This window comes from Leptonychotes weddellii, chromosome 1 (genome assembly GCF_054177405.1).
Source record: "Leptonychotes weddellii isolate Sample4059 chromosome 1, ASM5417740v2, whole genome shotgun sequence".
NCBI classification, from domain to species: domain Eukaryota; kingdom Metazoa; phylum Chordata; class Mammalia; order Carnivora; family Phocidae; genus Leptonychotes; species Leptonychotes weddellii.
Genome location: NC_138369.1, coordinates 60,940,802 through 60,967,580, shown reverse-complemented (window position 1 = coordinate 60,967,580; position 26,779 = coordinate 60,940,802). Strand labels below are relative to the sequence as shown.

Sequence of the window (26,779 nt, the reverse complement as noted above, 5' to 3'; positions counted from 1 at the left end):
TCTCTTCTCCCTCCTCTTGTTGTCTTAGTTTTTATGTAATAAACAGCCTCCCTCTTATGCCTCAGCTTCATGGGGGAAGCTGACTGCACTTGGATGGGGGCCTGTGGCTCTAAGCTAATTCCACCTCCCTGGCCACACTGATTGGTTCAGGGATGGGCATGTGACTCAGGGCTTGCCTGTTGTGGAGTTCTAAGGTAATGAGTAGGTGGGAAGTTGTTGGTAAATATTCTGTGACCACGAGGGAGAGCCAGTCGTGGGATGAAGATGACTGGAAGGAAGAGCAAAGGGATGGAAAGAAACTTCATGGTTACATCATTGGGCCACTGAATCCATGCTGTCAGACTCTGGGCTTTGCCATGACATGAGCAATTATACTCACTTTGCCTAAACTAATTCTTGTTACTTGCAACAGCATGCATCCTAACCAGTGCACAGGACATCCTGGCACATGGCTTTCAAGCAAACGTGTAATAACTTGGTTCTGATTTACTTTCTCTAATAGTCGCCACAAGGCTCTAAGGAGATGACAATAATGATGTTATAAGTCAATGTTAGTACTATTTAGCAATAGAAGGTAGAAAAGGGGGGCGCCTTGGGCGGCACAGTCAGTTAAGCATCCAACTCTTGGTTTCGGCTCAGGTCATGATTGCAGGTTGTGAGATCGAGCCCTATGTCGGGCTCCACGCTCAGCAGGGAGTCTGCTTGAGATTCTCTCTCTACCTCTCCCTCTGCCCCTCCCTCCCACGTACTCAAGCTCCCTCTCCCTCCCCACCCCAAGTAAATAAATCTTTTAAAAATAAAAGGGGGGTAGAAAAAGGAAAATTTGAGAGTCCACTTGAGAGACTGACTCAGGCCTTCCCAAAGCTATTGTTTAAGGATGGTGATAACATGGAAAGATATTAGAAAGAGAAACAGCAGGGGGATGGGGACTCAAAGAGTTTCCATGACCTGACTTTGGTCATTGCAGTATTGAGAAACATGAACAGTATGGCCTCCGATCATTTTAACTTATAATGAAAACTCTACCTTGTTGTATCTCAGAGACAATTAGTCATCCTTGAGAAATGGCTTCCTTCTCTGAAAGTAAGTTGGCCCTTAGTACCAAAGAACACTGACCCTATAAGAGTAAGGATTACGCCTCCACGCTTGATAGGAACAAGGTCCATATTTTTCTAGTTAAAACCACAATGAGAGGCCTCACCAAAAAGGCTAAAATTAAAAAGATTGGTGGTACCAAGTGTTAACCAGGTCATGGAGACTCTGGAATTCTCATTCATTGCTGGTGGGACTGTAAAATGGTATAATTATTTATAAAGTTAAACATACACTTATCATATGACTCAGCAATTCCATTCCTAGGTATTTACCCAAGAGAACTATGTCCACAAAAAGACTTAGGCAAGAATAGGCACAGCTGCTGTATTCATAATTGGCCAAACCTGGAAACAACCAAAGTGACTATGAAACAGTGTATTCAAATTATGGTGTATTCGCACAATGGAATAAGACTCAGCAATGAAAAGAAGCAAACCGGACATGTGCAACAATGTAGATGAATCACTGAAATACTATGCTGAATGAAAGAAGCCAGATTTTTTAAAAAAAAATGTTTGATTCTATTGACATGAAATACAAAAAAAAAAAAAAACAGAACAAATCTGTAGTGATAGGAAGCTGATCAGCGGTTGCCTGAGGTTAGAGGTGGAAGGGATTATCTAGAAAGGGGCACAGGGAAATGTTCTGAGGGGGCAAAAATAGTGTACATCTTGACTGTGGTGGGGATTGCATGTGCATATATAATTGCCAAAATTCACAAACTGTTACTTAAAACGTCATTTTGTTTTATTTAAACCACCCCTTGATAAAGTTAATTTTATTGGGACACCTGGTGGCTCAGTCGGTTAAGCATCTGCCTTCAGCTTGGGTCATGGTCCCAGGGTCCTGGGATCGAGCCCTGCGTCGGGCTCCCTGCTCAGTGGAGAGCCTGCTTCTCCCTCTGCCTCTCCCCCTGCTTGTGCTCTCTTTCTCTCTCTCTCTGTCAAATAAATAAATAAAATCTTTATTTAAAAAAAAAAGAGAAAGTTAATTTTAAAAGAAAAACACCACGGGGCATTTTGAAATGTCCCGATGGCCCCTCTCCTCCTCTGCCATGCTGTCGAATGGTTTGTTACCATCTTCCTCCCATCTGGTTCTGTAATGTGTTGCAGGGGTGGGGTAGTGCATTTTCATCTCCATCTTTCCTCGGGAGCTCAGCACAGTGTGGACCACAGTATGTGTTCAATAAATGCCGGCCGCCGTGAAGATGCCGGAACGTGACTGCCGAGTCCCAGAAGATCTCGAAGGATTCGCAGGTTAGAAGACAAAGAGGCTGAGTGTGGCTGTGAAGCCAGCGCCGGCCGAATGCGAGACTGTTGAGCGGCCGTGGGAGGGAGAGGTGGGTGAGTGAGTGCTCTGCACATGACAGGGGACCCAGCACTGAGCAGGCCACAAGGGACAGACCTGCGGGTGAAGAGCCGAATCTGCCGACCCACTCACGGTGCCTGAAAATAAATGTCAGAAAGTGCTTAGTAATGAGAGCCGCCAGGTGGTTACTGGGCTAGGTACCTGGGAGAATCCACAGCTAGCTGATTGGTTTCTGGAAGGCATAAATGACTAATTGCCTAACAACGTCCAACCACATAATGATACAGCATGAGGTTGAACTATATTAAAATTGCCAATATTTGACTCTTTGGCCTACAAAAATTTCATATGAGTCAACTTACAATTTTATACTTGACAGGTCACTTGCATACAGGTGTCGGTGGGTCCTCAGAACATCTGTGTCTTAGATAAAACAGCTGTCCACAGCCCCATTTATCTGATAAGGACAGTTGAGACTTTTAAGTATCAGCGGTTTGTGCAAGGTTACACCACGAGTCATTGGAATAGCTTGGGCTGACATCATGCAGGTCTTCTTACCCCGGTCTGCAGTTCCTCCAGTGTAGCCGACTGAAAACATCAGTAGTGGGAGGGAAAGAAGCAGGTGGAAACTTCATAGGGTGTGAGGATAAAGTAGTATAACATTTCCAGAAATCTATTTGGCATATATATGTAGAGCCTTAAAAATACTCATTCCCTTGGATTTGGGGATGCTTCTCTTGGGAGCCTGAGGTTCATGCACAAAGATGTTAATCCTGGTCTTATGTATAGTAGGAAAACAAAACAAAACAAAAACAACCACAGGGGTGCCTGGCTGGCTCAGTCTGTAGAGCATACAACTCTTGATCGCAGGGTCATGAGTTCGAGCTCCGCATGTGGCATAGAGATTACTTAAAATAAAAACAAAAATAAACAAAAAAAACCTGCATCAGCCTAAAACCCTAACAGAAGAATGGTTAAATAAAAAAGTCCATTGAAAGAGCCTTTAGAAATGAATGCACTACAACCCACTCCCTCCCAAGTTTATTCTAAATCAGAATTGATTAGCACCATCATTAATGATTTAACTTTGTATTTTTAACACACTTCTCAAGCTGTGCTGAATTGCGGTTGCTAAATTGGCTGTTAAATTGAAGATCAGTTGTTAAGGGGCTGTCTTTCTAAAATTACATAATGGAGAAAAATAAGTTGTCTATGAACACACAAATCAATGCTGCCACTGAAAACTGAGGAATTCTTACTAAAACACGTTGATAGTTTAACTTGGAGTTGACAAAAGGCAGAGCAAACCAGACTGTAAAGATTGGTGGGATCATGGGGTGATTTTTATTTTCTTCGTTGTTTTGTGAATCTCCCCTAATTTTCTGTAAGGAGCAGGAAATACATTCATAATCAGGAAATAGCAAATATCTTTAAATCGAAGACAAGAGCAGGCAGTGGTTTCAAGGAAGTTGGAAAAACCAGGATCCTCATGGTTAGTGGGAGAATTAACATCTTCAAGTCCCCTTATGAAGGCAGACCAGTGGCCCCCAGAGCAATTGCGTGGCAACCATTCAGGGGACTATACCCATTGTCTGTCTCCTTTTGAAGGGAAGCAGAGTCCTCTTTGGCCACCATTTCTCTCATATATGAAAGATTCCATGGATAAAGTAGAAAAAAGAGCCTCTCCCCTCTCCCACTCCCCGCTCCCATCCCTTGATAACTTCATAGAAGGAATACTGATTCTGGTAGAAAACATCAGCATAAAAAGCAAATTATTCCTTATATTTGTATGTTACTTTATTACCAAAGACAGGTGGTACCCATCCACTTCTCAAAGAGGAACGCTGACCTTCCGACAGCCTCACCTCTGGGCAGAGCTGCAGCCAGAGTCCCATCCCCTTACCCCAGAGGTCAAGCAAATGAAACCAGGAGCTTCATGCAGACCCTCCACTGCATAAGGAAATAGGGTGTCTCCCCCCTGCCCCACCTCTCCTAAAATGCACAGTCCCAAAGCATGGGTAAGCCACTCATCAGCAAGTTGCAGCCACTGGGGAGCATTCATGGAGGAGATTGTCTACAGGAAGCCTGCAGTCTACTTGAGACATGGCAAACACATAGGAAATCAATAAAATGAGAGAAAACTCTCAGGCCGGGCTTCACTGCCTGATCATCATATGTCTCCATGCGCGTGCTGGCCAACAGCAAACCTCACCTCGCCGATCATATTGGAGCAGACAAACATCATCAGCAGCTATCAGTCTGCTCAGTGACAATCCACCATATGGTGGTTTTTCCAGAAACACGCTTGACAGGAGGAGGAGGTAATGAGGAGCCACCTGTGCAATTCAGTGCCAAATTCTCAAATGCAGGCCGGAACGGAGGACAGATGTCTGGAACGGGCCAGCGAGTGCTAGCAATGGTTCTTGTCCCTTAGTTATGCACAGACTTCTCTTTTGGGTTTCTGAGGGACATGGCGCAAGGCATATAAACAGGATGAGGGTGATAACAAGCCAAGTGGGCAGACATGAACCAAAGGCAGCCCTGAGGTTTTTGATTTTTGGGGTGTTTGGGTTTTTGCTTTGTTTGGTTTTGGTTTTTTTGTCTTTTGCTAAGTGCTGGCTTAAAATGCTGTTTGCACCTGTTTGCCCGTGCCCTAACCTGCCAGGCCCAACCAGCTTTTGTCCTAGCCTGTTTCACATTCCACTGACCTGTACCAAATGCCCGAACAAGCATAATCTCACTTAGTCTAGCCTCACAGCAGCCCTGGGATTTACCTTTCCTGGGAGGAAAGCTGTGTCACCCCCCACTTTGCAGTTAGGGAGATTCATGCTCACAGTGGCTGCGAGGCGCCTGGACCCCAAGCCAGGGCTGCTGACTCTGAATCCGATGCTCTTTCCGCGCTGCTCTTTTCTTGACTCTCTGGGTATGTTTTCTCTCACTTTTTCCCCATGTCCAAGTAGAGGGTGATTCTGTATGCACAACAAAGAATGCAGATTGAGCATGCATATTCAGACTTAATTTTACTTTAATAGAACAGTGAAATTGATCTGACCTGTTTAATGAGAATCACAATTATTCTTGGGCTGCCTGGCAAGTAAACATAAATAAATGGTAAATAGTTTGTCCAGTATCAAATTGAAAAATAACAAAGTTGCACTCTTTTGTGCCAGGCATTGTGATTAGTGCTGAGGGCATCAGGATAAAGGCCACGAAGAGCCTGCATACTTCAGAGGACTTGCTATGTGCTCGGCATGCTGCCGAGAGTTTTCCATGCTTTAACTTACCAAATCCTCATGGAAGGCATGGCAGGTTGTATTTTCAAAAGATGGCTTGACAATGTCACCATACAACTTCCTAATCAAATGGTGGAGATTATTTTACCACCCTCTAGAATCTGGGCAGGTCCTGTGAACTCATTAACCAGTAGAATATGGAAGAATTGATCATGTTCCAGTTCCAGGCATAGTCTTTAATGGCCCTGGCATCGTCCTCGTCCTGCCTCCTGGAATGTTCGTTGCAGTGCTCCCTCTCAGAACCCCACTGCCATGCTCTGAGAGGCCCAGGCCACATGGAGAGGCCACATGCAGGCACTCCATTTGACAGCCGTAGCTGAGCTCCCCGTCAACAGCCAGCATTAATGGCCAGACATGTGAGAGAACCTTCTAGGACATCCAGCACAACCGAGCCTTCACATGACTCGAGCCCTGGTACCCATCTGATTCCAACTGCGTGAGACGCCCAAGGGAGAACTGCCTGGCTGAGCCAGGTCAAATCACGAGAACCATATGAGATAGTAATAAATGCTTGTAAGCCCCTAACCTTTGGGGTGGTGCTGCAGATGATAATTGGATAGGAAGTATTGGTACAAGTTTGCATCCTCATTTTACAGATAGGGAAACTGAGTCCCAGAGGGGCTCAGAAACTTCCCAAATTCACCGAGTTAGTAGATGGCAGAGTTAGGATTCAAACCCAAGGCAGCATGACCTTGACTGCAGAGTTTCCACACATAATTTCTTCCCTCTAGAATCTCCCAGTCTGAGAAGAGAGAAGCTAAGCCTGAAGTGTGGTGCATCAGACTTGTGCAGCGGAAGTGCAGAATTGGGTGCACACACAGGAGTGAGGAGACCCACCTGTCTTTGCCATGTCTTGCCACCTCTTCAGCCTCATCTAGCACCTTCCCCTCCTTTGGACCCCCGTGCTCAAACCTCAATAAACTTCATGCCCTCTGATACGTCATGGCTCTGAATATTTCTCTGAACTCTCTTCTCCAACCACCAATAGCTCATTATCCTGCCATGTGTGGTTAAGACGGCCCCTCCTCCAGGAAGCCTTCCCTGAGTTGACAGTCACAGCTCCCTCTGTCACCTGACTCTATTCCCCCATATTGTTATGGGCTCCAAACTCCCTGGGTGAGGGAGTTCCTCTTCTATGAATTGTTCTGCCTGGCATGTGGAAGGGTCATGACGCATGAGTCACAAATAACTAGGTGAATCCTCTTTCTCCCCCTCCTCCCCTTCCCAGTGAAATTATCCCCCAGTAGCTCTTTCAGTTACTCAGATTGCCTGACAATCTATTACAGATCCAAGAAGTCTTTTTTTCACCCTTAGAAATGGTCTCTGATGCTTATGGTTATGGAAACAGTAACCCACTGGGGGTCCCTCAGCCTCCAGGTGGTGGAGTCTTCTTGTTTAAATACATAAGGATGTAAGGAATAATTACTTTTGAATGTTTGGTGGAACTCTCCAATGAAACCATCTGGACCTGGAATTTTCTTTGTCTTTCTTTTTTCTTTTATTTTTAAGTAATCTCTACACCCAACATGGGGCTCAAACTCACAACCTGGAGATCAAGAGTTGCATGCTCTACCAACTGAGCCAGCCAGGCACTCCTTGAAGTAACAACTTTTTTAAAAAAAGAGATTTATTATTTATTTGACAGAGCACGTGTGTGCATGTGTGCGTGAGTGGGGGAAGGGGGAGAGGGAGAGAGAGAGACTCTTCACGCAGACTTCCCCTGAGTTCAGAGCCTGATGGGGCTTGTCCCCGACCCATGAGATCATGACCTGAGCCAAAACCAAAAGTCAGACACTTAACCAAGTGAGCCACCCAGGCGCCCCTGGAATAATAACTTAAAAAAAATGTAACGTTTACTACTATGAGCCAAACACTATTGGAGGCACTGTCCGTGTATATTATCCCATTCATGTCTCACAGTTACCCTGAGGGTCAGTTCTGTTGTTGCTCCTCTTTACAGATGAAGAAATGGAAGCTCAGAGAGGTTGAGTAACTTGCCCAAGGACACATATCTACAGTGGATGGCACTGGGAGCCAAACTCTGGTGGCTTGGTTCCAGAGTCCTGCCCCTTGGCCACACAGCCAGGTGGCAGAGACAAAGGTTTCAGGGTCCCACCCAGAGCCAAGGACCAGATTTCTTGTTGGCCCTCAGTAATGAGCATACGCTGCTCTCCATCCACTGGGTTTCAGCCACTCTGTTCCACTCAGCCCTCCTTAGTCCCTGCCATGGCCCTTCAGCCTCACAACTTTTGCCTTCTGTCTTGTGGTCCTTTGGCTTCTGCTTCCTCTCCTTGTCAACTGCTAACCCCTCCCAGTGCCTCCAAGTCAGACTCCTCAACAGAGAGGATCTGATGGGCTTCTATTGGGCAAAGCTCACATGTCAGGCCGCTCCAAATGCTGCTGGCCGACCCCTTGATGGGCTGCTCCTGGCTCATGGGCCATCCTGGTCCAAGTGGATGTGGCCAAGAACTTAACGGACACCTGATGTTCCCCAGAAGGGCCTGAAAGTCTGGCTGGTTCTCAGTGCCTAAAAACTTCTAAAACTTTAACTCAAAAAGGATTTAAAAGGATTAGAAGAGTGTCACGGACATGGATGCTTTTGCCTTCCTGTCTGAGGTTGGGCTGCCTTAACAAAATACCATAGACTGGGGGCCTTAAACAGCATACATGGCTTTTCTCACAGTCTTGGAGGCTGGGAAGTCCATGATAAAGGTACTAGCCAATTGTTTCTGGTGAGAGCTCCTTTCCTGGCTTGCAGATAGCAGCCTTCTTGCTGTGTTTTCACATGGCAGAGAAGGAGGGAAAGAACTCTCTGGTGTCTCTTATAAGGGCACAAAAGGCCATGGGCACTAATCCCTCATGACCTCATCCAACCCTAATTACCTCCCTAAGGCCCCATCTCCAATAGCAAAACACTGGAGGTTAGAGCTTCAATGTATGAATTTGTGGGGGATACAAGCATTCAGTGCATAACACTGCCTAATATTCCTTCCCCTTTCTGGGACCTACACCCTGACTTCCTTTTGGGAATCACCCCTCCCCCACTCAGTTCCTGTGGTCCTGGAGAACTACCCACACACAGCTACACGGGTAGGTAGAAATTGCCCTGTCCAATAAAAATATCTACTCCCTGGATATAATGATTGTTTAAAAGATAGAGCCATGACCCATATTTGGACCAATCAGAGGGCCTGCCATAGACTGAATTATGCCCCCCCAAATTCATATGTTGAAACCCTAGCCCCCAGTATGACTGTATTTGGGCATGGGGCCTTATGGGAGATCATTAAGGTTAAATGAGATCATAAGGGTGGGGCCCCAATCCCATAGTACTAGTGTCCTTATAAGAAGAGGAAGAGACCCCAGATCTCCCCCCCCAGCCCAACTCTCTCTCTCTCTCACCCCCTATCCCCATGCACAGAGGGGTGAGGACATGTGAGGACTCAGTGAGAGGGTAACTGTCTACAATTCAGGAAGAGAGACCTCACCGGAAATCAGCCCTGATGGCCCCTCGATCTTGGACTTCCAGCCTCCAGAACCATAAGAACGTAAGTCCTGACCATGCCTGATTTGAGCACCTGGATCTGCCTGAACTAGGTCTCATGTCTACATACCACAGTTACACAAGCCAATGAATTCTTTCTGCTTGAGTTTCGTTTCTGTCACTTGCAACCAAAAGCACCGCGACTGATACAGAGTCAACTCTCATTTTATTATATTCTTTCATTATATCTGACCAGAGATGATATCATAATTACACTGGTGTAAATGAGTTGTAGTCAGACAGTGACAGTCTAATTGAAGCCTTGGAACCTACACTCCCTCGGGGCAGGTGAACAGAGAAGAACTTGGAAATTCTTGAATTCTCACCGGCTACTTGGAGACCGTGCATCTGGTTGGCTTTCTCCTAGAGTGTGAAATCTTTAAGGGGGGTTATGGAGTCCTTTGCCTAAGCCCTTGCTCCTCCAAGGGGCAGCCCTTCCCACCAAGAGCATCACCCAGTGTAGAAATCTCCGTGTGCATGGCAGCAGGTCAGATCTGTGGAGCCTTTGCTTGACACCAGGCCAGCACATGGCCCTTGTACGGCCAAGCATCTTGCTCAAGCTCTTAATTGATCATGATGCACTGATTAACTTAAGAGTGGCTGCCAGCAGGGATTATTTCCTGTGTGGGCTGGATGGCCACATCGGCCAATAGGAGTCAGAGAAACCCAGCAAATTCTCAACTCCAGTGGCCTCAGGAAATGACAGTGGTTCTCAAACTTCAGCATGCATCTGAATCATGTGGGAGGTGGGGGGGGTAACAACTTGTCAAAACACAGATTGCTGAGCCTCACCCCCAGAGTTTCTGATTCAGCAGTTCTGGGAGGGGCCTGAGAATTTATATTTCTCACAAGTTCCCAGGGGAAGCTGGTGCTGCTGGTCCAGGGACGATACATTGAAAATCACTGATTTAGAAGATTGCTGGAGAATTGGGTGAAGGCCCTTCAGAGGAGGAGAAATTATCCAGTGCTTGGTGTTTGGGTTTCCCTGAAACCTTCACTCCAACAAAGACCCACCTCTATCATCTCCGTTGTGGGTTCTGAAGCCTTGACAAAGGAAGGGAGTGAAAAATGCAAATTTACAGACAAAACGATATGTAATACCAACTTCATGCCAGTGGGCATAGAGCTGGGACTGTTACAGAATGGTTGTGTGTCTGTCACAGCCGCTCCTAGGTACACTTACCTTTGTTTCATGGAGAAAGAAGTAGAGGTAGCAGGGGCGCCTGGGTGGCTCATCGTTAAGCGGCTGCCTTCAGCTTGGGTCATGGTCCCAGGGTCCTGGGATCGAGTCCCGCATCGGGCTCCCTGCTCGGCGGGAAGCCTGCTTTTCCCTCTCCCACTCTCCCTGCTTGTGTTCCCTCTCTCGCTGTGTCTCTCTCCGTCAAATAAATAGAATCTGAAAAAAGAAAAAAAAAGAAGTAGAGGTAGCAGGCAGTGTTATCTAAAGAGAAGACAGGTAATGGAGTTAATTTTTTTTTTTTTTTGGTCATGAAAATTACCAAATGTATACAAAAGTAGGGAAAATAGCATAATGAATCCCCAAATGCCTCCAACTTGGCAATGACAGGTTCTCCAAGTTGAGTGTTCATCAGAATCACCTGGGAAACTTGTCAAAATAGAGATTGGGTGAATATCTCCACGTTCTAGAATTATCAAGACTTTGCCACATTGATGACAGTCTTCTAATTGTACAGCACCGGCATCCTATAATCTCTGAGAGGCAGATTTTTTGGGTCATTCACAAATGAAGTTAGAAGTTCAGCCACAAGGACACTCTGCTCAAAGGGAACACTGATAACATATCTCACCGTGGTAGCCCCGACTGGGCCTGTCTTCATTCAGAAAATAACCCGGAGGGGCTCAGGTCATGATCTCAGGCTTCTGAGAGCGAGCCGTGTGTTGGGCTCTGCACTCAGTGTGGAGTCTGCTTGTCCCTCTCCCTCTGTTCCTTCCCCTGTTTTCTCTTTCTCAAATAAGGAAAATAATTAACTAACTAACTAACTAAACTAACTAACCCAGAAGGGAAGCAACACAGTATGTCACTTGGATAACTGTTTCACAGCTTCTAATGAAAGTAAAGGTAGGCTCACCCTGTGACCCAGTAAATCCACTCATAGGTATTTACCCCAGAAAAGGAGAGCTTATGTCCACCAAAACAAACAAAACTTCCCAGAATGTTCACCGCAGCTTTATTAGGTACAACAGGAAGATCTCAAACGCGGAGCTGAGTGAAAGAAGCCGGACCCAAACGAGAATATTCAGTACTATTTCAAGTATAGCAAGTCCAAAAACGGGCAAAACGAATCTATAATGACAGAAAGCAGAATATTGTGGTGGCCTCAGGCTTTGGGGTCAGGGGGTGCTATGAAGGAAGGTAGATTGGGAAGAAGCACGAGGGATCTTTTGGGAGTATTGGCACGTTCTATTAGTTGAGTTGGTGGTGGTTACACAGGTGTGCACATAAAGGAAAATTAATGGAGCTGAACCCGGAGGGTCTGGGCATTTCGGTGCGTGTAAGTTACACTTCAGGCAAGTCCTCTTCCCTCACATCCGCAGCCACGCCCACACCAAACCCCGGGAGGCCCAGACCCAGCTGCGGCCCCGGCCTTGCTCGCTTCGGAAGGGCCCGGCCCACCGTCCGTGTGCCGGCTCCCTCCAGGCCAGCTTCCGCGCCTCGGCGAGCGCAGGGAGGCCGCGCCCTCCCGGGAAAGCGCCGGGCAGCCCCTCCCCGGCCGGGTCCCGCCGGGGCTGGACCGGGGTCTCCGGCGCGGGTCCCGGACGCGTGCGCCCCGCCCCCGGCAGCCCGCGACCGCCCGCCCGGGCCCGCCCCGCCCCTGCCCCGCCCCCGGCCCGCCCCGCCCGGCTTATCTGGCCGGTCGGCCGCGGCCGGGGAGGCGGCGGACGGGCAGGGGGCCGCGCGATGTCGCACGGAGCCGGGCTCGTCCGCACCACGTGCAGCAGCGGCGGCGGACCGGGGGCCGGCGCGGGGCAGCCGGGCGCGAGGCCCTCGGAGGGGCTGCTGGACCCCGTCTACCCCCGCACGTACTCGGCCCTGCTGAAAGTGGCGCAGATGGTAAGAGAGGCCCGGGGCGCGGGGCCGGGGTCTCGCGGAGAGGCCCGGCGGGAAGGGGAGCCGGGAGGTGGCGCGCCGGGCGGCTGGAGCCGGGCAGAGCCCGCCGGAGCATCGCGCCGCGGGCGGGGCGGGGCAGGGCGGGAGGACTGCGCCACCACAGACAAGTTCGGGGAGGGCTTTCCTTCGGAAAGTTGGGTGCGCCGGTGCCCGCGCCCTGGAACTCAGCCCCGACGCCGCCCTTGCTCCCGCGGACGCAGGTCTCCAGGGTCCCAAGTTTTTTCCAGCCACCCCTCTGCGGGGCCCGACCCGCTTTTCGACAGAAACCACAGGCAAAAGTTGCGTTTCTTCTTCCTTCCTCTTCTCTGGGCCGCGCCGCTTCGAACCCGAGCCGGGGGTGGAAGAGTCGCCCCGGCGGCGCGCTGAGGCGGCGGAACCCGTCCTTCTCCCCCTCGAGGCCTCCTCTCTCCTCCCAACCCAGAGAGCAGGGCTGCCCTGCTCTGGGCGCAGTTTCGCAGAGAGGAAGTCCGAAGTTCTCAGTTCCCTGTTGGGGAAAAGGGATGGGGACCCTGGGGGGCAGCTGTCCTGGACACCTGCCCTCTCAAGTTCAAGGGAGGGTCCAGGTCTCAGGCGGCCGCTGGAACGCCGAGGATCGATGCGGAAGGTCCGTTTTGAGGAGACTGTGCCCTAGTCCCCCTGCTAACGGTTTGGAGTATCCAACCCTGTATTTACTGTTTTTGCCTATGTGTACCTACCTATGATAAAGTTTAATTTATCGATTAGGCGTAAGAGGAGATTAACAACGACTAATAATAAAATAGAACAATTATAACTATATACTGTAATAAAAAATATGTAAATGTGGTCTCTTTCTCAAAATGCCTTATTGTACTGAACTCACCCTTCTTGTGATGATGTGAGGTGATAAAATGCCTGACCGATGAGATAAAGGGAGGTGAATGATGTGGGCATTGTGACCTAGCTTTAGGCTGCTATTGATCTTATGACTACTCAGCAGAACACAGGGTCATCCGCTTCTGCCCTGTGGTTGACTGTGGGTAACTTAGCACAACTGTGGACGGGCGGGGGGTGGGGGATACTACAGTACTCATTTGGGGGAGCCAGAGTCAGCTGAGGGGGGGGTCACCTGAGGAGCCAGGCAGGCTGAAAGTCTGAGCCGTGAGTATGACCAGTGTGGTGCAGGAGCCTTCCACCAAGGCTGATGTTGTCTGGCCCCTTCTCACGGTCCCCACTCTTTCCTTTCTTCCCAGTTTTTTCTTCTTTAAACAAATTTTCATCTTAAACACCTTTCCCATTCGTTTGATGTGTTTTGTGACACTAGGTTGGGCTGTTTGTGACTCCACTCATTGTAATGTTTGCAGCAAAAATAGTGGTGGCGGGGGAGTGGTGGTTTTGAAGAGGGGTGTGGAGGAAGGAATGTGGCATAGGAACAAGGTTACACATCCGGACGCTAAGGTGGGCCAGTCCCAGGGTGCTGGACACAGTGAGAGCTGCCGGTGAATCCATAGCACTGTTGTTCTGGTGTGTGTAGAGGGGGCCGTCATTTCCTGCTTAGGCCAGATCTGAAGGGAGGGGGGCTGAGTTCTCTTTTCTCTAAGAAGGGTGTCTGGATGGACCAAAAATTAGGAAGTGTTAGCGACTACCAACAACAACAAATTGTGCTGAGGAGTGTTGGTTTTGAGTAAGGCATTTTTTGGCTCGCGGTAAAACTGCTAATCAGCCAAATAGAGGGGACCAGGCCACCTCTTTGTCCTTAAAAGGTGGGCGGGAGTGAGACAGACCCTAATGGAGCACTGGAAGACATATGTTGAATCAAATAATGAGTTTGGTGATCAAAAATTGGGATCAGAAGCCTTCATCTGGTCCATGAGTTTGATGGACAAAGGTAATGGGGTCAAGAAGGCTCCATGTTGGTCCATGAGTTCGGTGGATAAGGTTCGTAGAGAAGAGCAAGCTCCACTTCACTGAAAGCTCCTCAGCTAGCCTCTTGCCTGTGGCCCTTAAGCCTGGTTGCAGGTGACAGTCACAGGGCTTGTTGTTCCATAGCAGGGAACAAAGACCTAGAGAACGGCTTCTCTGTTGTGCCTCTCTTAAAGCCATCCTCACGGGATTCTCACGCCTTCTTCCTTCCTTGGGGAGACCCCTGTGATCGCAGGCTCTTTGGAGCAGACCCCTTGGAAGTGAACTTGCCCTTGCAGTGTGGTCATATTGAGAGACTCTTTAGGGTTGTCCACCTGGGCCTCTTATCTAACTCTTTCCCATTCTCCTCCTCCTCTTTTCTGGGGCCTGCATGGACATTTGATATTCTTTCATCTCCTTTCCCAGAAACATGTGCATAGCCAGGAGTTAACAACATTGGGGCAGGGCAGATGCCGCTATCCACGGGGCTCCGATTTTGACCACTGGTATCTCATCTGCATCCTGAATAGGCTGACCTGTATGTCCTAGACTTCCCATAAAGTGTTGTCCTCGGTCTAATCGACAGACCTGTCAACCTATTACCTTAAGAAATAATTGAAAAGGCTGTTCCCTTTGAGAACAACTTCCTTTCTTTGCTTTGAGTCTCTCCTGGGTCCACCACCACCAGAAAATGAGGAGAGATAATGGAAGGAAAGTGAGTTTCTCAGTGAATGTTGGTACTTGTGTCTTTAATGAATCTTTATAATCTTGTGGCCCCAATAGTTTAGTTTCTTGGGTCTTCCTCTTTAGACTAGAGACTGTCACAGTTGTTGGCCCTATAGGAGGGGGTTTCTTTGTTGTTGTTAATAGGTCTATTTTTTGAACCTTACCATTGTTCTCTGTAAGGCACTAGGGACAGACGCCTGGCTGGCTCAGTTGGTTAAGCGTCTGCCTTTGGCTCAGGTCATGATCCCAGAGTCCCGGGATCGAGCCCTGCAGCGGGCCCCTTGCTTGGCAGGGAGCCTGCTTCTCCCTCTGTCCGCTGTTCCCTCTGCTTGTGCACTCCCCCGCCCCCCCCCGACAAATAAATAAATAAAATCTTTAAAAAAAATAAATGATGGACTAGGAATTCCATGCTATACATCACGTAAGTGTCATTAACTGTTTTTAAGGATCATGTGAAGGAACATGTTTTGACAAGAAGAAACTGACTGAGAGGTTGAACTAGTAATGTCCCACAGCTGTGAGCAGCAGAGCTGGGGCCGACCCAGGCCTGACGGGCCTCGTGTGCCCGAAGACCCTGCAGAGTTGTTGCTTGTTAATAGATCTAGGGAAATCAGTGCCCACCGAGGTACCTCTTCACACCCAGTCGGATGGCAACAGTAGGAAAGACGTGATATCAGGACAGAACAATGTGAAGGACGTGAAGAAATCAGAGCCCTCATACGTTGCCAGTTGGCCAGTGGGGGTGTAAAAGGCAAATAGTCCGGCAGTTCCTCAAACAAACATGGAGTTGCTGTATGATCCAACAATTCTGCTCCTAGGTAGATACTGAAGAGACGTGCAAACACTTCTCTTAAGTATATTGTGTGAAAACACACAAACACACAAAAACTTGTACACAGAAGTTCATAGCAGCATTATTCATGAGAGCCAAAACGTGGAAACAACCCGAATGTCCTGATGAGGACGGGACTGATGAATGGATAAATAAAATGTGGTGTATTCATGGGATGGAATATTAGCAGAAAAAAGTATAAAGTACTGACACAGCCTGCAACATGGATGATCCTCGAACACATGCTGAGTGGAAGAAGCCAGAAACGAAAGACTACATATTCTTTTTTTTTTTTTTTAAGATTTTTGTTTATTTATTTGATAGAGAGCACAAGCAGGGGGAGCAGCAGGCAGAGGGAGAGGGAGAAGCAGACTCCCCACTGAGCAGGGAGCCCGATGCGGGGCTCGATCCCAGGACCCTGGGATCATGACTTAAGCCGAAGGCAGACGCTTAACGACTGAGCCACCCAGGCGCCCCAAGAGACTACATGTTCTATGATTCCACTTAACATGGGATGTCCAGAACAGGCAAATTTCTAGAGACAGAAAGTCGATTAGTGGTTGCTCAGGGCTGGGGAGTTTGGGAGCAATGGGGAGTGGCTGGTAAGATGTAGGTGGTTTCTTTTTGGATGATAAAAATGTTCTAAAATGGATTGTGGTGTTGGCTGCCCAACCCTGTGAATATACTAAAAACCGCTGGATTGTACACTTTAAATGTGTGAATTGTATCTCAGTAAAGCTGCTAAAAGGAAATCTAGGGAAGAGTTCAGAGGGGGGTACCCTGCATGACACCACTGGGTGTGGGAGGGCCACAACATAGGAAACTCCCTGGCCATCCCCCCATATCCACTACTAGAGGAAGGGATGTCCCCCTGCAGACCTCACAGAATCTGAGCCCGAGGGGAGTGCCCTGAGGTCTGAAGGGGTCCAGATGGCCCTGTATGTGACCTCACCAGCATTCCTCATCAGTTCAGCAGACATTTATGAGTGCCACGTCCATCTTCATTTCTGCGGGAGCAGGGGGCTGTGACAGAGCCCTTGCCCTCAGGAAGTCTGTGGTTTTCACTGAGGAGACAGACAAGTCCCAAAATTGGTCGGGGAGATAAAAAAAAGTCTGGTCGCCTGCACTAGGAAGGAAGGAGAGAGGCTTGAAGGTGAAGGTCACATCTGAGTTGAACCTTGAGAGCTGAGTACAGGTTGGTGAGGTTGGGAGTGCACCCTTCGCTCTCGAAGGCCTTTGTTCAGTATGTTTAAGTTGGCGGTAAGGGATAGGTTGGGGGCATTGGGGGGGAAGAGAATACAGCAGGGCGTGAGGCAGTACTTGGGGCCGTACTGACATCTAGAAAGAGGCGTCATCTCATTTCCTGGGTATCTGCTATGTTCTTATGTGAGGCGTGTGGAATAGAGGTTAACAAGACAGACCCTTTCTGCGTGTGCAGAGAAACGGGGGCCGTGACATTTGCAGAACCATATGGAAGGAAAATCAGAGTGTAGTTTCCACAAGCCACAAAGATGGAAACTTAAACGTCCTCCCGAAGTTTCATTTATTTACTCAGCAAACATTTGAGCACCTGTTGTATGCTAGAATATGGTGGAAAGAAGAGTAAATAAGGCAGATCAGTCCCTGTGCTCCTTATACTCAAATAGGGAAAACAAACATTAATAAAATGATTATTAATCTGTAACTATAAACTGGGACAAAAGCTCGGAAAAAGAGGTGTTCAGTGTCATAGAGAATTAACTAGAGAGTCTGACCTGTCTGGAAGGTAAGGAAGGGCTTCTCTAAGGAAGGGATATTTGAAGGAAGAGGGAACAGCATTTCCAGAAGACGGAAAAGCATAGACAATGACTCAGAGTCTGGAAGGAGTATTGCTGTGGTTGGAGGGGAGGAGACGGGTGGGAGTGGTTTGGGTGAGACTGGAGAAATGTGCAAGGGCCAGACTCTCAAGGCCTGCCAGATCATCTGGAGGGTATGGTCCTTCATCTAAGAATATCAGGGAAGCGTCCTGTCACCATCAACCCACCATTGAAGTGGTGGTTTTCAAACCAGGGCTGTACCGCCCCCTAGAGGTTATTTTGGAACTTTATGGAAACTGTTTCGGTTGTCACAGGGATTAGGATTGTATTATATATACATTTTATTCATTTCAGGATAGTAATGAGGGCGTTGCCAATATTTAATATCCTAAAGAGATGTTTTATCTGAAATAAGATTCAAGGAGCCTACGCAGGCTGGGTGGAAGCTGAGTGGGTGTGTGAGTCCGCGGAGAGTACACTCAGTTTTCTGGCATGAGAGAGCATTCTAAATACCCTCCAGCAGGCCAAGGCGATTATGAGCTGCACTCTGGAAATTCAGAGCCCAGTTCCCAAATAGAATTGGACTGTGGCGGGGAGCCCAGCCTCTGGTATAGCTGTGAAGAGACTTATGCGTGGAGAATGACCCAGCATAACCCAGAGCGGTCCACCCTCTTTGTTCTGCTTCGCATCTGGGTAGCAGGGGAGCACCAGATTGGTTCCCAAATGCAGTCTGTACACCCCTGTCCTCTTTCCTGGAAGCCAGAGGGTTAAAGGCAGCAAAGAACCTCACTGCCAAGATCCTTGTACTCCCGGCCCAGTCCTGATCTAACAACAAGAAACTACTTTCAATCAATAGCCAAGCAAATAAAAATAATAAAACACAACCAAGTTATGGGCTTTATTCCTGATGACAGAAGTAATGCTTGCTCATTGTAGAAATTTGGGGAGACACAAAAAAGAAAGTAGACTCTCCCACTCTGTTTCCCAAGATTAGTCTTTAAAGTAAAATTTTATACCATTTCATAGTAGACATCTATAATTTGGGGGTGTTTTTGTTTTGTTTTATATAGGAAATCAGCATGGGGGCGCCTGGGGGTCTCAGTCAGTTAAACGTCTGCCTTCAGCTCGGGTCATGATCTCAGGGTCCTGGGATCGAGTCCCGCATCGGGCTCCCTGCTCAGCAGGGAGCCTGCTTCTCCCTCTCCCTCTGCCTGCCGCTCCCCCTGCTTGTGCTCTCTGCTCTCTGTCAAATAAATAAATAAAATCTTAAAAAAAAAAAGGAAAATTAGGATGATGTATACCTATTTTGTAAAATGCCTTTTTTTTTTTTTTTTGCTTAATATGCGATGAACGTTTTCTTGTGTCACTTCATGTTTGTCTGCAATTTGGTTTTTAACAGCATCATTGTAGCCAGTCGTGGCTGTACCACGGTCTGTGGGACCAGCCCCCTCCCCCTTACTTTGGCTCGAGGGCTTCCAGTTCTGCCAACGTACAAACAAGGCCATGGTGAACTTCCTTGTGGAGAAGTCCTGGTGTAAATAAATTTTGCAGAGAGGGAAATGAAGTACTTCGTGCCCTTCGGAGCATGGTGACATTAAGCAATGATGTAAATGTTTTAATATCTAGAAATTAATGGGTGTCCCTTTATCATCCAGGATGATATTCAAGGAGACAAGTATGATGGTGATAATATTTTAAGTTGTAACAGTATTTTTGGTGTCTGATGGTTTGGGAAAGGAACAGTGCCATCGAGGGGCTAGAAGGTTCTGTAGTGCTTTTTTTTTTTTTTTTTTTTTTAAAGATTTTATTTATTTATTTGATAGAGAGAGAGACAGCGAGAGAGGGAACACAAGCAGGGGGAGTGGGAGAGGGAGAAGCAGGCCTCCTGCTGAGCAGGGAGCCCGATGCGGGGCTCCATCCCAGGACTCTGGGATCATGACCCGAGCCGAAGGCAGACGCCCAACGACTGAGCCACCCAGGCGCCCCTCTGTAGTGCTTTTAAATGCACTTGCATTTAAGTAATGGCAACAGCATCTGCATAAATTTGAGGAATGGTAGTACCACAGCTTATTTATTCAGGCTGCAGAACATGTGCATTTCTTAACTACTGGCAAGAATTCCCCTCCAGGGCACCCCACAAACCACCTGCCCCCAGATTGGAAACCAGTGGCCAGAGGAGAGGGTGCTGATGAAGACACCAGATGGAGGGTCCACCAGGCTGTGGGGGCCAGGGGGGAGCACAAGTGGGTGCGTGTGTGGTCCCCTGTGAGTCGGAAGAGAGTCCCCGGGTTTTCGGGCATTACAGCGGGTATTAAAGATCCTCCAGGGCAATCCTGGGCCTCACTTGGGGGACTCCCTGTGGGGGTCAGGGTGTGGAGGCAAATTCTGGGGTCAGGGAAGCGCTCCTCTGTGCTCCCTTCCTCCCAGGCCCTCGCCCTCCCACCGTGCTCCCAGCGCTTCCTGCCCAGCGCCACTGGACCTCCATCTGTTTCCTCCCCCTGCCATCTGCCCCGGCGTGCTGCCCATGGAAGCCTCCCTCTGACCCGCCGCCTGCCACAGGCACGCCACTCTGTCACCCGTTTGGCTCGGTGGCTCCCTCGCCCGCCGCTCACTCTCCCGGCATTCCTCACGGGGGCCTTGGCAGCTCCTAGGCCCCGCGGCCTGGCGCCCAGGCCCGGTACTGGCTGTGGGGGTGGGGGGAGGACAGGAGGACGGGGGTGGAGGGGGGAACCTCTCCCCACCCCATCCCAGCTCCCCGGTGGCAATCGGGAACAGAGAAGCTGCTCCGCCTCCTGCAGAAGAAGCAGTTCACCTGGTCTGTGTTTTAATCAGCAATGATCGGGACCTGGCCCTTCCTTTTCCCCGGGGCAGCCACGCTCTTTTCGTCCGTCCTTCCTTCCTTCCTTCCTTCTGATAGCTAAAAGGATAGGTGGCTTGACAGAGAAGGCGAAATTGTCTGTAAAGCGGTTTCCATGTGTTACCCATGGAAAGGATCGCCGTGGAACTTAGGAGAGGTATCATCCTGAGTTTTATTTTTTTTTTTAAAGATTTTATTTATTTATTTGAGAGAGAGAGAATGAGAGAGAGCACATGAGACGGGGGAGGGTCAGAGGGAGAAGCAGACTCCCTGCCGAGGAGGGAGTCCGATGCGGGACTCGATCCAGGGACTCCAGGATCATGACCTGAGCCGAAGGCAGTCGCTTAACCAGCTGAGCCACCCAGGCGCCCCATCCTGAGTTTTAAAGATGGAGAAAATGCAGTTCCTTCAGAAGGGGATGGGAAGGCGGAAACAGAGGAGAAAAGAATTAAATGCTTCCCAGTACAGAGTAAGTTGGAACCTTCTGGAAAGCATGGAGAATTACTAACTACCCTGTGACCGCAATGTAGTTTTACTCACTCTTCCTCATAGGTTTTCTTTATTCCCCTAAGAAGGCGACCGCAATGCTAGTGATTGTGAAGTCTTTTTTTTAACTTTTCCTCTCAAGTGATAAAAGTGGTACTTTAATAATAATAATAGTGTTGATCACTATTCACGTAGCAGCCTCTGGGCTAGGTGTTTTACATGTGTTACCTCGTTTAATCCCCATGATGAGTAGGTCCTCTTGTCATCGGCATTTCACAGATGAGGAAACGGAGGCAGGGAGGTTCGGTAACTTGCCCAAAGTCACAGCCATGAAGAGTGAAGCTGGGTTTTGAACCAGCCAGTTCGCGTCCAGATCTTGAGCTCATAAAAGGACGATTTGGGGTCATTTCATTCTCGTTATCAATACACCATGAGTATTGTCCCGTGTCCTTAAACCTCGTTTGAAAACGACGTGAGGCGTGCACGCGAGGCCGTGGTTCGACTGTACCATGACTGGTCGCGTTGGCTGCGCGTTGGTGGGCAGACTGTGGCAGATCTGAAAGGAGGTGCTATGAGACGCGACAGCAGGTGCTACTGGTAATTTCACCCTTTGCCAGAGAAGAAATCAGCCAGGGTAGGGAAAACCCCTCACTGGGGTATTGAACAGTATGTGTGTAGTATTTTAGCGTATTTGCATGTCACCCGCAGGGCTGCTGGCAGGCTTAAGAGAAAACCATCACTCTTATTCTCGTTTGTAAGTCACAGGCTCCTCCCGGAAGGGTTGGGAACAGAGAGGGGGACTAAGGTGTGAGTATCTGATGTCCCATGTCAGCCAGTTGTACATGCAGTGTCCCTTCGTTTAACCCTTTCAGTGACTCTATATTATCTTCCCCTTCTTTTGGTTTGAATGGAGGCTGAGAGGTTTTGTAACTTGCCCAAGGTTCAAAATATTCATTACATTCTGGAGCCAGCATTTGAACCCAGGTGTGGGCAAGGCCTAGCCTTTTGCCTCCATGGTGTGCCATCTCTCCATGCAGGGTGAGCAGGCTCCCAGGCTAGCCCACTGTGGCAGACACCCCCCAGGGTGACCCCCAGTGAGTCACAAGCTTGTGTAATTCCATCCTCTTGAGTGTGGGTGGGGCCTGGGACTTGCTTCTAACCGACAGAATACAGCAAAGGTGATGGGATGTCATTTCCGTGGTGTTACCACGTCCTATGCCAAGGTGAATGGATGTTGCAGATGTAATTACGGTCCCAGATCAGTTGGTTCTGAGTTAATCAAAAGGAGATCATCTCCAAGTGAGGCTGACTTAATCATGTGTAAGTCCTTAAAAGAGGTACTGGGTCCTTCCCAAAGAGGGAGATTCTCCTGCTGGCCCTGAGAAGTCCACTGCTTTGGGAGTGGGGCAAGGGCCTGGCAGAGACCCACATGGCAAGCACCTATGGGTTGTGTCTAGAAGCTGAGAGCAGCCCTCAGCTGACGGCCAGAAAAACAGAGACCTCCGTCCTAGAGCTGCAAGGAACTAAAGTCTGCCAACAACCATGAGACCTTGGAAGAGGACCCCAAGCCTCAGATAAAACCCCAGGCTGGCCAACATCTTGTCTGCAGCCTTGCGAGACTCAGAGCAGAGGACTCCCACCTGGGGCTCCTGACCAATGGAAGCTGTGACGGGATAAATAAATGTTGTTTTAAGCTACTTAGTTTGTGGTCGTTTGTTAGACAGCCGTAGATAACTCCTGCACCCACAGAAGCCGCTCTTGCGGCTGCTCCTTGGCAATGGAAGATGGGACAACAGCAGTGCCATCCTTACAATAATAATAACCATATGATTTTTATATGGGCGGTGGTCATACGTCATTGAATTCCTGTGCAGTACATCTGCTGAGCTCTTGCTCTGGGCATTGTGCTGTCTGCTTGCTCTGCAAGAACTCACTTTGTCATTACAGCATTTCTGGGAGGTGTCAGTATTCCCATTTTACAGATGGGGAAACATGCGGGGCCTTCTCTGCAGCCTTTAGGCTTGTAAGAACTACCTCCATCTCCCAGTGTTCCTCTTCTCCTCCATGGGTCCTTCCGGAGCCATTCTAAAAAATAAAAGTCCTGATCCAAACAGAAAGTATGGCTGTGTAATTGCTCAAATTATGTTTACTTTTTTCTTTTTTTTTTTAAGATTTTATTTATTTATTTATTTGAGAGAGAGAGAGCAGGAGAGGGGGGAGGGTCTGAGGGAGAAGCAGACCCCCCGCTGAGCAGGGAGCCCGATGCGGGACCCGATCCCGGGACTCCAGGATCACGACCTGAGCCGAAGGCAGTCGCTCAACCAACTGAGCCACCCAGGCGCCCCAAATTATGTTTACTTTTTAAAAATAGGTAACATGATCAGGGTGCTGGGGTGGCTCAGTTGGTTAAGTGTCCAACTTATGATTTTGGCTCGGGTCATGATCTCATGGGCTGTGGGATTGAGCCCTGCATCAGGGCCTGCGCTCAGCTGGGAGTCTGCTTGAGATTCTCTCTCTGCCTCTGCCCCTCCCCCCTTTTTCTCTCTCTCAAATAAATAATCTTTAAAAAAAAAAAACAGAGAATATGATCAAGATTTTAAAAGTATAAAAAGTTCTCCAGTTTCCGCATTCCCTCCCTGGAGGCTACCGGTGATACCAGTTTCTTGTATATCCTTCAGGAATTATTTTATGCTTCTGTGTGTGTGTGTGTGTGTGTGTGTGTGTGTGTGTGTGTGTCCCTGCACGCATGCGTGCGCGTGTGCGTCTCCTTTCTCACCCCTGATGGGAGCATGCTTATACTCACTGTTCTGTACTTTCATTACTTAACTTTCCATCTTGGAGATAATTCCACATCCATCCAGAAAGTGTTATTCTCCGTAACAGCTGCATTTCCTTCCAGAGAATGGATTTACCATTGAACTAGTCCCCACTGACAGCACTTAGGTTATTTCCCATCTTTCGTTCTCTCAGGGCTGTGGCAGATACCTTTCTACATAACATAGTTTTACATGTATACAGGAATATCAGAAGGAGAAGTCCCTAAAAATAGAATTCCTGGACCAAACGTTGCCCCCTCTTGGAAATATTTCATCTATCCTGAAACTAAGATTTGCAAACATCACCTTGTGATCTTCTCCTACAGGGCTTCAGGGGTCTTCCACATCCACTGACACTGAGAAAGACTTAGTGTTCGGTGTTCGGAGTTCCATGTAACATTGAGATACTAAGAACTGGGAAAGTTTAGGTGACAAGAAAACTTGTGTGACCAGCATTTTTCTTAGAATTTCCCAACATCCATCACAGGGGGTGTTGAAGTCAGCTTCCCTAGTAGTAGAGCTAGAGATGGGGTTCTTGTGCATTTGGTCAGTTCTGAGTGAGGGACACAGGCAGGGGCAGGAGAAGGAGCTGGACAGAGATGGGTTTTAGAAGTCTAAGCCTCAGCCTGATCTTTCAGGGATCTCTGGAAAGTGAGGTGCACCAGATTCTCCTGTTTTGAGGCAGTGGAGCTGGGCTTTTGTACCCTTCATTGACTACAGACCTGGGGGCGCGGGGAGAAGATAAACTCCCAGGAACCTCTGAGCCAGACAGCTGCAACTGTCCAAAGGGAAATCATTAGCGCAAGGTTGTACGTGGGCGGAGTTAGCAGCAGCGCCCCCTGCAGTACCTGGGAAGTGGTGCATGGGCCTGGTTAAAGGGAGCGCCATTGAGAAGCGCACCAATGGACTGCCTGCTTGTGTTCCTTCGGAGCCGTCTTTCTGATCTCTGCTGAGGCTCTAAGCTGATGCAGTCTGGGGACTTAACAAACCTGACTGCAGACTGCTTCCACCCGCAAAACTGGTTTATCAGTATTCTTGCCCCGTCACCCTCTGGATCTGCAATGCCAGGCTGCTCAGCCTTCCAGACCACCCAGGACTTTTGATGTTGCTTTTTGAGGTCCACTTAACCAGTCCTGTTATTTTTTTTTTCATTTCCTATTTGAAACAAGAAGAGGAAAACAAATCAATGTGCACTGAATGAAAAGTAAGCCCAATAGGGAGCGACATTATTTCTGTACCCTTTTACAAGAGAATTACAAGCAATGTCATGGTAGTATAGATAACTTGACCCTATCTGTTTTAACTCCTTGGAAAAACTTAAGAACAGAACCACAGGAAATTCTCCTGGAGAAAAGCAGTTTGATTTCAGAGATGGGGCCTCATTGACACGTACTGTTGTAAGTTTCATGTGGAAAAGGTAAGAGAGGCACCACTAACCCTTGTATTGACGTGACACTGGGTTTACGAGGGTTCCGTAAATATCACCGTTACTGAGCAGTGCGTCCTGTTTATTGACCGCTGCCTAAGTCAGAGGAAAGAACTCTGCAGCATACCGTGCATCCCCTGGGTCTAATAGAGGTCTCCTTGCTGACCTACTCTCACCACTCATGGTGACATCAGTCCCATATTTAGAGATGTGATTGCCACTTCAACATACAGTTGTGTTAGTGTGATTTAGGGACGAAAAATTGCTTTCCCGGTGTAGTGGATTGAATGACGGCCCCCAAAATATATGTCCGCATCCTTATCCCTGGAACCTGTGAACGTTACCTTATTTGGAACAAGGGGTTTTCAGATATAATTAAGGGTCTTGAAATGATTATCTGAATTACCTGGGAGGTCCCTAAGTCCAATGACAAGTAAGTTTTTATAAGAGACACACAAAGAAGAAGGTGATGGTGACTGCTGGTTTGAAACCCTCTCCTAGCTTCCCAGGTGTAATCTGAAACCAGCCATCCCCATACTGGGAGGGCAGGGGGAGCAGAGGAAGGAGGCACATTTAATAAGCAAAGGGAACTTACATATGAGGCTTGTCCTGGGCAGCAGCAAGATGAGTGGATTCTGCACCTGCCCACCAAACCTTAAAAGTTTACATCGAGGCCTTAACCGGGTTCAGTCACATATACCGTCCAGATGTTCTCAACACCACATCACCATCTGAAGGCTGTGTCCTCGGAGCAGCCTCTGGGAGTGGGAAAGGTAAGTGGAACCCATGTTCCAAGGACAGGGAGGGGGCAAGGACCTCCGAGTGCCTGGGTCCCGCTCGCAGGTCAACTGGCGGTCACATCTATTTGATGACCTTCTCCAACAGTGATGTGAAGATGTGGTGGAGATTGCGGTTATGTGGCCATGAGCCCAAGAACACCAGGAAAGCCACCGGAGGCTGGAAGAAGCAATGAATGGATTCTCTCTAGAGTCACCAGGGAAAACTCAGTCCTGCTGACACCTTGGTTTAAGCCCAGTGATACTGATTTCCACTTCTGACTTATAGACTTGTGAAAGAATAAATTTCTGTTATTCTAAGCCACCAACTTTATAGTAACTTTTTACAACAACCACAGGAAACTAGTACAACCAGTTCCAGACTTTCCATTGTGATCAGATTCTAAAAATCCTCGGCATCGTAGACTGTAGACATTGAATATTTTCTCCTTGTAGAAGCATTGCTCGTTTCTAGAACAGTGTTTCAGAGAAGAGATGGCCATCCTATGACACTCTGGATGACAATTACATCTCAATCTTCTTTATTTTGGTACATCTTTTTCCTTAATAGCTTATTCAAAAAAAGAAGCGGTCCTTGAAATTCTGCTGAGAAAAGCAGAACCATAAAGATAGAGCAAACATGAAGAGAACATCGGACAGTCATTCTCAGATGGCAGAGTAGAGACAAAAGATGAAGAGTACATTCCAAAGAAGAGCTGCTTCTGGCTTTCTGCAGGCATCGAGTGAAGTGTCCCCAATTCCCCCAAACCATTAGATTGCCAAATAAATTTTATAGCATTCCAGTAGATTTTTAAAGATAGGATATTGCAGCCC

General features: G+C 48.2%; 1 protein-coding gene across 3 annotated transcripts in view; it reads left to right on the top strand.

The window, feature by feature from the left end:
• The first annotated feature begins 12,096 nt into the window (after nucleotides 1-12,096).
• The window catches only part of CMTM7 (CKLF like MARVEL transmembrane domain containing 7), a 50,797-nt gene continuing 36,114 nt past the window's right edge, over nucleotides 12,097-26,779 (top strand). The window contains exon 1 of one of the 3 annotated variants that reach the window (XM_081825381.1): nucleotides 12,097-12,313. In XM_081825381.1, the coding sequence (XP_081681507.1) occupies nucleotides 12,161-12,313 (153 nt within the window). In that variant the 5' untranslated portion in view covers nucleotides 12,097-12,160. The remainder of the gene's footprint in view (nucleotides 12,314-26,779) is intronic. The other 2 variants (XR_014146654.1, XM_031036360.2) reach the window with 2 other exon arrangements.